At 46.6% G+C, this 15,311-nt stretch overlaps 1 protein-coding gene across 1 annotated transcript in view; it reads left to right on the forward strand.

Moving 5' to 3' along the window:
• LOC137373159 (collagen alpha-1(XXIV) chain) overlaps positions 1 to 15,311 on the forward strand; it is a 351,399-nt gene that overhangs the window by 35,611 nt on the left and 300,477 nt on the right. Inside the window, exons 6-7 of the mRNA XM_068038018.1 lie at positions 4,296 to 4,349; positions 9,686 to 9,739. Of these exons, the coding sequence (XP_067894119.1) occupies positions 4,296 to 4,349; positions 9,686 to 9,739 (108 nt within the window). The remainder of the gene's footprint in view (positions 1 to 4,295; positions 4,350 to 9,685; positions 9,740 to 15,311) is intronic.

Here is a 15,311-nt window from a genome sequence, read left to right on the forward strand (position 1 = left end):
AAGGCAGCTCACCACCACCTTCTCAAGGGCAATTAGGGATGGGCAATAAATGCTGACCTGGCCAGCGATGCCCACATCCCATGAACGAATAAAAAATATCCCAATCAACATAATCCTTCTATTCCTTTCTCCCTCTTGTAAACACATCCAGCTTCCCCTTAAATGTTTCTATACTGTTCACCTCAACTCACTCCCTGTGGTACTGAGTTCCACATTCTCACCACTCTCTGGATAAAGAAGTTTCTTCTGAATTCCATGTTTGAGTTTTTTGGTGACTATCTTAAATTGATGATGCCTGGTTTAGCTCCAACCCACAAGTGGAAACACTGGGCAGAATTTTCACCGTGGGGGCAAGAAAGAGGAGCTGGGACTGTTTCTGGGTCCCAAACCCCTCCTGGGGGGGGAGGGAAACTGTCTGATAGGAATTTTATCTGCACGCTCTCTTAATTTACCTGGAGGCAGGTTTCCTGTCCAACTAAGGGCTGCAGGCAAGCTCCTGAAGCTGGACGGTCAATCAGAGGTCTTCCAGCTTCAGTGAAGCACCCGGCTGCAGTAAAAGGTAAGTGATTGGGAGGGCACCTCAACATGGGTGCCCACTCAGCCACTTTTTAAAAACTTTAATAAAGAAATACAAAAAATAGCCAGACCACCACTGTGGGGGTAGGGAGAGAGCCCCTCTACAGGGCGGCCTTTGGCTGCATACGCTCACAGGCAGGCAGAGAGAGGGCCTCTAGGCCTGCCTGGAACATTGGCACCCAGCCTGCCGCTAGGCGCCCACTGTCGCTGGGTCAAAATCCTGGAACTCCCTTCCTAAAAGCACTGTGGGTGGATCTACCCCACATGGACTGCAGTGGTTCAAGAAGGCAGCTCACCACCACCTTCTCAAGGGCAATTAGGAATGGACAATAAATGCTGGCCTGGCCAGCGACGCCCACATCCCATGAATGAATAAAAAAAAATTGTATTTAGATGAGGACATTAATTGGGGACTCACCTGTGCTCATCTATATGTAGGAGAGGGCTGAAACGCCCCTACCTCAGCTCATCTGCTGCTGAAGCCCTCATTCATGTCTTTGTTACCTCTAGACGACTATTCCAATGCACTCCTGGCCGGTCTCCCACATTCTACTCTCCATAAACTTGAGATCATCCAAAACTCTGCTGCCTGTATCTTAACTTGCACCAAGTTCCGTTCCCCTGTCACCCACTGACCTACGTTGGCTCCCAGTCAAGCAACATCTTGATTTAAAAAATTCTCATCCTTCTTTTCAAATCCCGCCGTGGCCTCGACCCTCCCTATCTCTGTAATCTCCTCCAGCTTCACAACCCTCCCAGGTATACGTGCTCCTTTAATTCGGTCCTTTTGTGCATCTCTGATTTTAATCACTCCACCATTGGTGGCTGTGCTTTCAGTTGCCTAGGCCCCAAGCTCTGGAATACCCTCCCTACACCTCTCCACCTCACTTTCCTCTTTAAAATCTACCTCTTTAATCAAGATTTTGGTCATCTGACCTAATACCCCCTTTTGTGGCTCGGTGTCATACTTTGTTTTATAACACTCCTGGGAAGCACCTTGGGATTTTTTTAAAAATTCATTCATGGGATGTGGGCGTCGCTGGCCAGGCCAGCATTTATTGCCCATCCCTAATTGCCCTTGACCTGAGCGGCTTGCTCAGCCATTTCAGAGGGCATGTAAGAGTTAACCACATTGCTGTGGGTCTGGAGTCACATGTAGGCCAGACCAGGTAAGGACGGCAGATTTCCTTCCCTAAAGGACATTAGTGAACCTGATGGGTTTTTACAACAATCGACAATGGTTTCATGGCCATCATTAGACTAGCTTTTAATTCCAGATTTATTAATTGAATTCAAATTCCACCTTCTGCTGTGGTGGGATTTGAACCCATGTCCCCAGAGAAATACCCTGGATCTCTGGGTTACTAGTCCAGTGATAATACCACTACGCCACCGCCTCCCCTTGTTAAAGATGCTGTATAAATATAAGTCATTGTTGTTGAAAGAGGGCGGTGCTGCTTTGTATGTAATGTGTATCTCTGCAAATAACAGCTTGTAAGTGAATAAAGACTTGACTTCGGTGTTCTAACCTTCACGGCCTGGCTACCAAGTTTGGACAGATATCACCGGGGGGCAGCAAGTAGAAATAGGAGGCCACAGATAGATTGTTGTGGGAACACCATGGATAATGGTACAGGAGCAGGAAGAGGAGCCATTGATTGTGGTTTCCTGACTACGATTAGATAGCTAAGAATGGAACCAGGCAGTCCTGGTTCAGTCCCACGCAGCTCGACGCCGGTGGAGAGGTGAACAGATCGATCATTTTAATATTCCAGCTATTAAACAGCTGCTGCCTCATACAAAACAAAACATCCTTTGACAACACAGTTCCTTGCTCGAACTCATCTTTCATAAGGTCAGGCACAGAGAAAACAAGCCTCCAGCCAGATAACATTTCACTGAAGATTAACTGCCATTTTGTTCATCGTAACATTCTTAAGTGAAAGGGGCTTGGAATAGTTAAATTTCACTTCCAAACAAATTCTTTCACAAACCAATAATTAAAAAGCTATTGAATAACTGCAATAAATCCATACACCCCTGAATGCAGGATTAAATAAATGAAAAACAAACGTAATTTACCAGGAGTTGGGATGTCATTAAAGAACTCTGTTGCATTCATCGTCAACTAATTTCTGCAGGGGGTCCTTCAAACAGGTGCTGAGCCCCTAATTTACATATTTTTAGGGCTGCAGCTCCTATTTCCATGAAGTACAGTTCATCCAAAACTCTGCTGCTCCTATCTTAACTCGCACCAAGTCCCGTTCACCCATCACCCCACTGCTCGCTGACCTCCATTGGTTCCTGCCCAGCAACACCTCGATTTTAAAGTTCTTTGTTTTCAAATCCCTCCACGGCCTCGCCCCTCCCTATCTCTGTAATCTCCTCCAGCTCCACAACCCTCCGAGGTATACGTGCTCCTCCAATTCTGGCCTCTTGCTCAGCCCCGATTTTAATCACTCCAACATTGGTGGCCATGCCTTCAGTTGCCAAGGCCCTAAGCTCTGGCATTCTCTCCCTAAACCACTCCACCTCTCTCTCCTCCTTTAAGATGCTCCTAAAATCCTAACTCTTTGACCAAACACGATCACCATTCCTAATAGCTCCTTATGTGACTCGGTGTCAAATTTTCTTTGATCATCGCTCCTTATAGGTGCCTTGGGACGGTTTACTGCATTACAGGTGCTACATAAATGCAAGCTGTTGTTTTAGCTGCCCGCCCATAAAGTCTGAAAAATAAAAGGGCCCCACAACTTTACCAGTTGGACTGTTGACTGTGCAGATTGAGCGTAGGACGTCCCACTGCTCTACTTTGCGCCTGTTTGTGGGAGCTTGCTGTGCACAAATTGGCTATCCCGTTTCCTTCATTACAGCAGTGACTACATTTCAAAAACAGTACTTCATTTGGTTGTGAAGCACTTCGGGACATCCAGTAGTCCTGAACGGCACTGTATCATTGCAAGTTCTTTTTTTAACAGCTCACTCTAAAGCGGCACCTCTGACAGTGCAGTACCCCCTCAGTACTGGACAGCAGTCAGCAGTGTTAACCTAGATTCTATGCTGAAAACCTGAGCTTGACCTCACAAACCTTCTGACTCAAAGACACAATTATTGCCAATGGCCAAAGAAACTGATGGCCGTCTATTCAACAAATCAGAAGGGTGCTTTTTTTAAGAAATTACTTTTACTTTTTGCCCACTGCTAAACAGTTTATGTCTATGTAGTACATCTAGTACAGAGCTCTTAAGGTTTAAACAGAGTGGATGGGTAACAGCAAAACATTTTTTCCAGTGCGGTGGCTGTTTATTGTTTAATTCAATTGAAACGAAACCCTTTGCATGTGTAAGAGACAAAATGTTGACTTTGTGTGTCCATCGTGGGATTAATTTCCCCTTGTACATTTGAACTTCATTCATCAATGAAAATAAAAAAAACACATAAAAGGTTGATACAGTGAACAGTTTCGCTAGCTAATGTGCTAATGATCTCCACAAACAAGTCTTTCATTCAACTGTGGCCCTGCGAAATGCTACAAGCCAGGCATCAATAGTTGTGTTCTATTCGCTGCAGTAAATGAGAATTGTTTATGGTCATTTATATAACCATGGTTATTATCTCCGACTATCTGCATTGCTTAGGATTGTTTCTGATAAGTCATGGCGAGTTGACTTGGCTTTATTATGTTTATTATCTTGGTGCGTACATAATTCTTACATTAGGGTACAAAAGGAGAAGCAGGCTTATTCCCCATTAAAGCGCCACCTGGAGGACAGGTAAATGAGACTGGGATGTCATCAATGTTCTGTGCCATTGACAGTCTTATATGTGCTATGGTGTCTGTGCTGCCATTTCATTTCCATCATTGTTGGTTGTCTGCATGGTCCACTTTGTTCATTTATTTCTTTTCGAGGAGAAAATGTTACCAAAGGAGTGAGAAATGCTGACCCTGATCAGTGTGCATGATATCGATATTGGGATGTGGTCTTGCAAAAGTTCAACGTTTAATGCATGTGTTGGTTTGAGGTTTTTTTCTTTCCATGCTCCATCTCTACATGTCTTCTGTTTCACATGGGTTTGGTTTTGCATGGGGGGAGATCATTGTTGTCCATTAGCTTTCCATGTCCTTGTTGCATGTGGTGTTGGATCCGAATGATTGTTCCAGTTTGTAAGAGCTTGTTTGGGAGCAGTCTTTTCAACCGTTTGTCAATCAGGCCGGGGGCAAATCAAACTAGTGCCTTTAAAATGGATTAGTGCTAGCAGTTAACATTAGGAACAGGGAGAAGACCATCCAGACCCTCAATTCAATGAGATCATGGCTGATCTGACCTCAGCTCGATTTACCCACCTTAGCTCCATATCCCTTGATACCCCGACCAATCAAAAATCTATTGATCCCATCCTTGAAAGCTCCAATTGTCCCTCAGTATCCACAGCCTTTCAGGCTGGAGAGTTTCATGTTTCTTCCACCTGTTTGTGTGAACAGATGCTGATTTCTCTTTTGAATGACCTGGCTCTAATTCGACTATTATCCCACTGCCATTAAGAACATAAGAACATCAGGAATAGGAACAGGAGTAGACCATACGGCCTGTCGAGCCTTCTCCATCATTCTGTACGATCGATGCTGATCTTCGGTTTCAACTCCACTTTCCCACCCTCTCCCCATATCCCTTGATTCCCTGAGAAACCAAAAATCTCTCTATCCCAGCCTTAAATATATTCAACTATGGAGCATCCACAACCCTCTGGAGTAGAGAATTCCAAAGATTCACAACCCATTGAGTGAAGTACTTTCTGCTCATCTCAGTCCTAAATGATCGGCTCCTTATCCTGACACTGTGTCCCCATGTTTTAGATTCCCCGACCAGTGGAAACAATCTCTCAGTGTTTACCCAGTCAAAACCCCTTCACAATCTTGCAAGTTTCAAGAGGATCTTGATTCCTCCACCAGAGGAAAGAGTTTCTCTGCATCAACCTAATTGAATCCCTTGATCACATCACCCCCTCAATCTTCACTCCTCAAAGCAATACAAGCTAGGTTTATGCAACCTGTCCTTATAATTTACACCTCAAAGCCCATTCTGTCATTATTAGTTAAACACAAGTCAGTGATCGTGCTGATTTATACATGCTTATATTGGCTGGACGATTGGCTTCAAATTGCAGCATCTTCTGAGATTTGCCCCCATGCTGAGCTCAGTTTCTACCAATCTACCCACCCCCCCCCACCACTGCTCACACACTGTCCCTCCTCCACCACCCAACCCCTCCCCCACCACCCCTCCCACCACCACCCAACCCCTCCCCCACCACCCTTCCCCCACTGCCCCTCCTCCACCACCCAAAACCCTCCTCCACCACCCCTTCCCCACTGCCCCTCCCTCCACCACCCAACCCCTCCCCCACCACCCCTCCCCCACTCCCCCTCCTCCACCACCCAACCCCCACTGCCCCTCCCTCCACCACCCAACACCCTCCCCCACTGCCCATCCCTCCACCACCCAACACCCTCCCCCACTGCCCCTCCTCCACCACCCAACCCCCTCCCCCCACCACCCATCCCCCACTGCTCCTCCTCCACCACCCAACCCCCTCTCCCCACCACTCCTCCCCAACTCCCCCTCCTCCACCACCCAACCCCCTCCCCCACCACTGCTTACAAACTGCCCCTCCCTCCCCCACTCCTCCCCCACTGCCCCTCCCTCCACCACCCAAAACCCTCCCCCACTCCCCCTCCCTCCACCACCCAACCCCCTCCCCCACCACCCCTCCCCCACTGCCTCTCCTCCACCACCCAACCCCCACTGCTCCTCCTCCTCCACCCAACCCCCTTCCCCACTGCCCCCTCCTCCTCCACCCAACCCCCTCCCCCACTGCTCCTCCTCCACCACCCAACCCCCTTTCCCCACCACTCCTCCCCCACTCCCCATCCTCCACCACCCAACCCCCTCCCCCCACCACTGCTTACAAACTGCCCCTCCCTCCCCCACTCCTCCCCCACTGGCCCTCCCTCCACCACCCAAAACCCTCCCCCACTCCCCCTCCCTCCACCACCCAACCCCCTCCCCCACCACCCCTCCCCCACTGCCCCTCCTCCACCACTCAACCCCCACTGCTCCTCCTCCTCCACCCAACCCCCTCCCCCACCACCTCCCCCCCCCCAACACTTTCCACCTTTAAAAACTATCATGACAATGTGTCTGGATCATTATACCCGGCAGTTTTTTTCGAGCCCAAATTAAAAGTTGACAGCACCATGAATGATGTTAATAGTGGTTGGTGTAAAAGACCAAACTGTCTACTTATCATGGCCAGGAGATCCGACCGGAGAAAAAGAGTTTTTAAAAAAAGGAAAATACCCAAAACATAATTTTGTTCCTCCATTCCAAGTCAGAATGAAATACTTGCTCTCAAGGAAGCTCACAAGGAACTAAAGCACCATTGAACATGTGATTTTACAGGCTATTTTATGGGCTTAAAATTTAACTTCTACAGCTAATGAAATTGTGATGCAAATATCTCCTTTTATCTGATTTCCGATGAATCAGTGCACTCAGTTATTTGAAAGCATTTGCATTTCTGCTGATGCATCTTGAAGATGGTTGTGTCTTTCAAAGCGGTGAAGACATTTTGAGCTCATACATACGGGGGTGGCTGGATGCACATCTCTCAAAAAGAACATCAATCTTTCCTCAGTTTGGCATTTACAACTGTCCAAGGCAAACTACTAAGGTGTCTACCTCAGAAGAGGTAGTGCTTTGCCCAATATAGAGTGTACTCTCCCCCCGCTCCCTATAGGAACACGCAGAGCTCATCTCAGTCCAGAAAATTTGCAAACAGGTTGGCAACAGCCAAAGGTTTGATCAACATCAACAGTGGAGTTTTAACCAACTGATTACATACACAAATCATTAAGCTTAGTACAGATACACAAGTCTCTAAAAGTAACAATGCAGGTTAATAAGGATGTTTAAAAAAAAACAGCAACCAATCACTGGGGTTCATTTCGAGTGGGATAGAATTGAAAAGCAGAGAGGTTATTTTAAACCTTGGGTAGACCACACATGAGTGCTGTGCTCAGTTTATTTATTTAGAGATACAGCACTGAAACAGGCCCTTCAGCCCACCGAGTCTGTGCCAACCATCAATTTATACTAATCTTACATTAATCCCATATTCCTACCACATCCCCACCCATCTACCTATTATAGGGACAATTTATAGTGACCAATTTACCTATCAACCTGCAAGTCTTTGGCTGTGGGAGGAAACTGGAGCACCCGGCAAAAACCTACACAGTCACAGGGAGAACTTGCAAACTCCACACAGGCAGTACCCAGAATCGAACCCGGGTCGCTGGAGCTGTGAGGCTGCAGTGCTAACCACTGCACCACTGTGCCACGATTCTGGGTACTGCCTGTGTGGAGTTTGCAAGTTCTCCCTCTGTCTGCGTGGGTTTCTGCCGGGTGCTCCGGTTTCCTCCCACATGCCAAAGATTTGCAGGTTGATAGGTAAATTGGCCATTATAAATTGCCCCTAGTGTAGGTAGGTGGTAGGGAAATATAGGGACAGGTGGGGATGTGGTAGGAATATGGAATTAGTGTAGGATTAGTATAAATGGATGGTTGATGGTCGGCCCAGACTCGGTGGGCTGAAGGGCCTGTTTCAGTGCTGTATCTCTAAATAAATAAAAATAAAAAATAAAAAAATAAATAATGTGGAACTCACTACCACAGGGAGTGGTTGAGGTGAATAGTATCCATACATTTAAGGGGAAGCTGGAAAAAAAAGATTAGAAGGAGATGCTGATAGGGTGAAATGAAAAAGGGTGGGAGCAGGCTCTTTTGGAGCATAAACACAGGCATGGACCAGTTGGGCCGAATGGCCTGTTTCAGTGCTGTAGACTATGTAATTCAATGCAAGCTTCTTGCTGCTTGTTCAGTAAAGACCCCCCCTACCTATTTGGGTTAGCTGGTAGAAAGTACAATGAGAAGATAGATCTGTCACTGATGGCTGACCCTCTCGGTCTCGTCACCTCCCAACACCCTGGAATCCTACAAACTGTTTCATCAAGAAAAGAACAACTTTGTTCTAATCTCCAATTACCAGGCTTGCTCATCCAAAATAGACACTCCTTGTTCGCCCTTTTCGAAGGAGCCACTACATCCTCAAACCGTTTAATCCTGATTTTCATACGAGGGGTTTTGGAAGTGAGATGTGTCCACCATGATGATGACTTTCCTTCCAAAGAGGGCAGCAGGATGGTGTAAACTGGAGACCTCTTTCCCCGCAATTGTGCTGAATTGTCATTCAGTTTACAAAGTCCTCTTTGAATCATATGGAATCATAGAATGATGCAGCACAGAAAGAGTCCACTCAGCCCATCATGCTTGCACCGTCTGTTAATTAGAAAATAAGAGCAGAAGAAATAGAAGCTGGTGTGGGCCATTCGGCCCCTCAAGCCCCTCCCCCACTCAATAAGAACATGGCTGATCTTCTACTTCAACTCCACTTTCCCACTCAATCCTCATATTTCTTAATTCCCTCAGTGTCCAAAAGTATATCACTCTCAGTCTTGACTGTACTCAATGACTGAGCATCCACAGCTCGATGGGGTAGAGAATTCCAAAGATTCACAACCCCTTGAGTGAAGAAATCTCTCCTCATCTCGGTCCTATATGACTGATCCCATAACCTGAGACTGTGGCCTCTAGTTCTAGATACCCCAACCTCTCAGAATCAACCCTGTCAAACCCACAGTGAGTGTTATATATTTCAATGAGATCACCACTCATTCTTCAAAACTCCAGAAGGGGGAGAAGATTAAAAACATTCAACAGAAAATAAAATCATAGCGAACAGAAGGAGGCCATTCAGCCCACTGTCCCTGTGCTAGCTCTCTGGTAAAGCTATCCATTGAGTCCATTTCCCCTGCCTTTTGCCCAAATAACCTTGTAACTTTTTCCCCTTTAAGTATTTAGGATTTAGTGCAATAAGCAGAAATTTAACACACACTGATTAGAGACCTTTATGGAGTAACTTTGGCATTAAACATTACACGTTTAGTTTTACTTCTTTGTGTCTAATTTGTGAATGCTGTCACACACAGGGTGACCCAGGTCCAGTTGGTCAAGCAGGTCCTCATGGTCCTCCAGGCCAAAAGGTAAAAAGTTGTCTTATCTTTGCTAATGAAATATTTTCATTGAGAGTATGTGAAAAAAGAAATTAATCAAAGTGCCACATTGGTTTGAGCCCTGGCTTATTTTGTATGTGTGTTGAATTTTGACACTGATTGACTTGCTGATAGAAACTTGTGCCGGCTTTAAGCAGAATTGTGTCAGGAAAAACTGCATAGCTGAAACTCACTGGGTGATTTTAACCCGGTCGGGCTGTTTAAACCATCGGTGGAACACCCTCCCTCCTGCAAACAATGTCATGTATGGCTCTGATTTTAATCGTCTCTTCTGGGCACCTGCCTGAAACTAGGGGAGTCCTTCTTTAAATATGTAGATCTGGCTCCAGTGATGTCATCGGGGCTATATCAACCATGGCCTGTCCAGCTTCCCACCTTGCACTCTGCTGTCCCTTTCCTAACTAGCACCAAAATCCCGTTTACCCATCACCCCCTCTGCCCACTGACCTGCATTGATTCCCGGTCTGGCGATGCGTCAATTTTTAAAATTCTCATCCTTGTTTTCAAATCCCTCCCTGCCCATCACTGCGGCCTCCCCCAGTTCCACAACCCTCCGAGATCTCTGCACTCCTTTTAATTTGGCCTCTTGCTCTTCCTCGATTTTAATCACTCCATAATTCGCGGCCGTGCCTTCAGCTGCCTGGGTCCAAAGCTCTGGAACTTCCTTCCTAAACCTCTCCACCTCCCTCTCCAGGTTGTGAAGGTGGTTAAAAAGGAATACAGGATCCTGGACTTTATGAATAGAGGCATAGAGTACAAAAGCAAGGAAGTTATGGTGAACCTTTATAAAACAGTGGTTCGGCCTCAACTGTGTTCAATTCTTGCTAGTGCACTTTAGTAAGGCTTTAGAAATTTACAAGAATGGTTCCAGGGATGAGGGACTTCAGTTACATGGATAGGTTAGAGAAGCTGGGGCTGTTCTCCTTAGAGAAGAGAACATTAAGAGGAGATTTGATAGAGGTGCTCAAAATCATGAGAGGTCAAAACAGAGTCGATAGGGAGAAACTGCTCCCATTGGCTGAATGATCCTGAACCAGAGGACACAGATTTAAGGTGATTAGCAAAATAAGCAAAGGCGACATGAGGAAAAAACATTTTACACAGCGAATGGTTAGGATCTGGAATGCACTGTGGTGGAGGCAGATTCAATCGGGGCTTTCAAAAGGGAATTGGATGATTATCTGAAGGAAAAAAAATTGCAGGACTATGGGGAGAGGGCAGGGGGAGTGGGACTAGTAGAGTCACTCTTGCAAAGAGCCAAACAGATACTACAGGCTGAACGGCCTCCTTCTGGGCTGTAACCATTCTATGATTCCTCCTTTAAGATGCTCTTTAAAATCTACCTCTTTGATGAAGCTTTTCGTCACCTGTCCTAATATTTCCTTATGTGACTCAGTGTCAATTGTTGTTTGAGGATTGCTCCTTGGACATTTTACTACGTTAAAGGCACTATATAAATATAAGTAGTCATTGTTGTTGGTGGTGTTGGTGGTTTTGTTGTTGGTGTTGGTGGTTTTGTTGGTGCTGTTGGTGGTTTTGGTGGTTTTGTTGTTGGTGTTGATGTTGGTGATTTTGTTGTTGGTGTTGGTGGTGTTGTTGGTGTTGTTGTTGGTGGTGTTGTTGTTGGTTTTGGTGTTATTGTTGGTGTTGTTGGTGGTGTTGGTGATATTGTTTAGATTAGAGATACAGCACTGAAACAGGCCCTTCGGCCCACCGAGTCTGTGCCGAACATCAACCACCCATTTATACTAATCCTACACTAATCCCATATTCCTACCAAACATCCCCACCTGTTCCTATATTTCCCTACCACCTACCTATACTAGTGACAATTTATAATGGCCAATTTACCTATCAACCTGCAAGTCTTTTGGCTTGTGGGAGGAAACCGGAGCACGCGGAGAAAACCCATGCAGACACAGGGAGAACTTGCAAACTCCACACAGGCAGTACCAGGAATCGAACCCGGGTCCCTGGAGCTGTGTGGCTGCGGTGCTAACCACTGCGCCACTGTGCCGCCCTGTTGTTGGTGGTGTTGGTGTTGTTGGTGTTGGTGTTGGTGGTGTTGTTAGTGTTTTTGGTGTTGGTGGTGTTGTTGGTGGTGCTGTTGTTGGTGTTGTTGTTGGTGTTGGTGTTGGTGTTGGTGTTGGTGGTGTTGCTGTTGGTTTTGGTGTTGGTGTTGGTTTTGTTGGTGTTGGTGGTGTTGGTGATGTTGGTGGTGTTGGTGGTGTTGTTGGTGTTGGTGTTGTTGGTGTTGTTGGTGGTGTTGTTGTTGGTGGTGTTGTTGTTGGTGCTGTTGGTGTTGCTGTTGGTGGTGTTGTTGTTGTTGTTGGTTTTGGTGGTATTGTTGGTGTTGTTAGTGTTGTTGTTGGTGTTGGTGGTGTTGGTGGTGTTAATGTTGTTGGTGTTGGTGGTGTTGTTGGTGGTGTTGGTGTTGTTGTTATTGGTGGTGTTGGTGGTGTTGTTGTTGGTGTTGTTGGTGTTGTTGTTGGTGGTGTTGTTGGTGTTGGTGGTGTTGTTGTTGGTGGCGTTGTTGGTGGTGTTGTTTGTGTTGTTGGTGTTGGTGGTGTTGTTTGTGTTGTTGTTTGTGTTGGTGGTGTTGTTGGTGTTGTTTGTGTTGTTTGTGTTGTTGGTGGTGTTGGTGTTGCTGGTGATGTTGTTGGTGTTGGTGTTGGAATTGTTGGTGTTGCTGGTGGTGTTGTTACTATTAACCATGGACCTGAGCAGGGAAGTGGTTGTAATTTTCTTATCAGGTTCACCCAGCGGGAGTAGCAATTGAGGCCAATCGAAAGACCTGGACAACATTCAGGCTTGGGCTGATAAATGGCAAGCAACATTTGTGCTACACAAGTGCAAGGCAATGGCCATCTCCAATAAGAGAGAATCTAATCATTTCCCCTTGACATTCAATGGCATTACCATCGCTGAATCCCCCACTATCAACATCCTGGGGATCACCATTGACCAGAAACTGAACTAGAGTAGCCACATAAATACCGTGGCTACAAGAGCAGGTCAGAGGTTAGGAATCCTGTGGCGAGTAACTCACCTCCTGACTCCCCAAAGCCTGTCCACCATCTACAAGGCACAAGTCAGGAGTGTGATGGAATACTCTCCACTTACCTGGATGGGTGCAGCTCCAACAGCACACAGGAAGCTCAACACCATCCAGGACAAAGCAGCCCACTTGATTGGCACCCCAAGCACTATCTTCAACATTCACTCCCTTTACCACCAATGCACAGTGGCAGCAGTGTGTACCATCTACAAGATGCATTGCAGCAACACACCAAGGCTCCTTAGACAACACCTTCCAAACCCGTGACCTCTACCAACTAGAAGGACAAGAGCAGCAGATGCATGGGAACACCACCACCTGCAAGTTCCCTTCCAAGTCACACACCATCCTGACTTGAAACTATATCGCCATTCCTTCACTGTCACTGGGTCAAAATCCTGGCACTCCCTTCCTAACAGCACTGTGGGTGCACCTACCCCAACATGGACTGCAGCGGTTCAAGAAGGCAGCTCACCACCACCTTCTCAAGGACAATTAGGGATTGACAACAAATGCTGACCTAGCCAGCAATGCCCATATCCCATGAAAAAAAAAAAAACAGGCAGGTAGATGGAGGTAAGATACAGATCAGCCACAAGCTCATTGAATAGTGGAACAGGCTTGAGGGGCTGAATGACCTAATTCTATTCCTATGTTCCTTTGGACCCAGCTGGCAGATTCCTGGCTGACATCCTGCTCCTATCCTCCTCTCCTCCCCTATCCTCCTCTCCACCCCTCTCCTCCACTCCTCCCTTCCCCTCACCTTCTCTCCTCTCCTTCTTGCCTCTCCTGCTCCCCTCTCCTTCCCTCTCTTCACTTCCCCGCCCCTGTTCTCATCTCCCCTCCCCCTCCAGTGGTGTTCCGCAGGGATCAGTGCTGGGACCTTTGCTCTTTGTAATATATATAAATGATTTGGAGGAAAATGTAGCTGGTCTGATTAGTAAGTTTGCGGACGACACAAAGGTTGGCGGAGTTGCGGATAATGATAAGGATTGTCAGAGGATACAGCAGGATATAGATCGGTTGGAGACTTGGGCGGAGAAATGGCAGATGGAGTTTAATCCGGACAAATGTGAGGTAATGCATTTTGGAAGATCTAATACAGGTGGGAAGTATGCAGTAAATGGCAGAACCCTTAGGAGTATTGACAGGCAGAGAGATAATGAGCGTACAGGTCCCCAGGTCACTGAAAGTGGCAACGCGGTTGGATAAGGTAGTCAAGAAGGCATACGGCATGCTTGCCTTCATCGGTCGGGGCATAGAGTATAAAAATTGGCAAGTCATGCTGCAGCTATACAGAACTTTAGTTAGGCCACACTTAGAATATTGCGTGCAATTCTGGTCGCCACACTACCAGAAGGACGTGGAGGCTTTGGAGAGGTTTACCAGGATGTTGCCTGGTCTGGAGGGCATTAGCTATGAGGAGAGGTTGGATAAACTCGGATTGTTTTCACTGGAACAGCGGAGGTGGAGGGGTGACATGATAGAGGTTTACAAAGTTATGAGCGGCATGGACAGAGTGGATAGTCAGAAGATTTTTCCCAGGGTGGAAGAGTCAGTTACTAGGGGACACAGGTTTAAGGTGAGAGGGGCAAAGTTTAGAGGGGATGTGCGAGGCAAGTTCTTTACACAGAGGGTGGTGAGTACCTGGAACATGCTGCCAGGGGAGGTGGTGGAAGCAGGTACGATAGCGACGTTTAAGAGGCATCTTGACAAATACATGAATAGGAAGGGAATAGAGGGATACGGACCCCGGAAGTGCAGAAGGTTTTAGTTTAGGCAGGCATCAAGATCGGCGCAGGCTTGGAGGGCCGAATGGCCAGTTCCTGTGCTGTATTGTTCTTTGCTCTTTGTTCTTTATCCACCCCGCCCCTCCTCTCCTCCATTCTCCCCTCCCCTCCTCTTCTTTCCTTCCCTCCTTTCTCTGCTCCTCCTTCCCCACCAAACTGCGCGCTATCACCATAGAATAATAAAAGTAGTATTTCATTTGCAGGCTCTCCCTGAATTTAAATTAAGTTGTGAATGCTCGCATCCATGTGCTGTTCACCAAACACACACTTTAGACACTTATGAAAGAATAGAAAAGTTTGATTTATCATCACGCACCATGTACAGATGTTAATGCATGATATCATCAGTGTGGTGCTCAGAAAGAGTTACAGGTTGAGTGTGATCTAACAGCCAGATGCAAGAGTGTTGGATGACAGTTGTTTACAGTTGTTTCCATGTCTGTTGGCAATGTGGAAAAGTTTCAGATTTCATATCTGTGCACATATAGCCTCTTAGTAGGAATATAGGAATGCATAAAAAGAAACATAGTAACAGGAGTAGGCTATTCGTCCCTCAAGCCTGCCCCGCCATTTGATAAGATCATGGCTGATCTGATGGTGGTCCTGACTCCACTTTTTTGTCTGCCCCCCATAACCCTTGACTCCCTCTGTCCGTCTATCTCAGCCTTGAATATATTCAATGATCCAGCCTCCA

The sequence above is a fragment of the Heterodontus francisci genome, chromosome 8, assembly GCF_036365525.1.
Source record: "Heterodontus francisci isolate sHetFra1 chromosome 8, sHetFra1.hap1, whole genome shotgun sequence".
NCBI lineage: Eukaryota > Metazoa > Chordata > Chondrichthyes > Heterodontiformes > Heterodontidae > Heterodontus > Heterodontus francisci.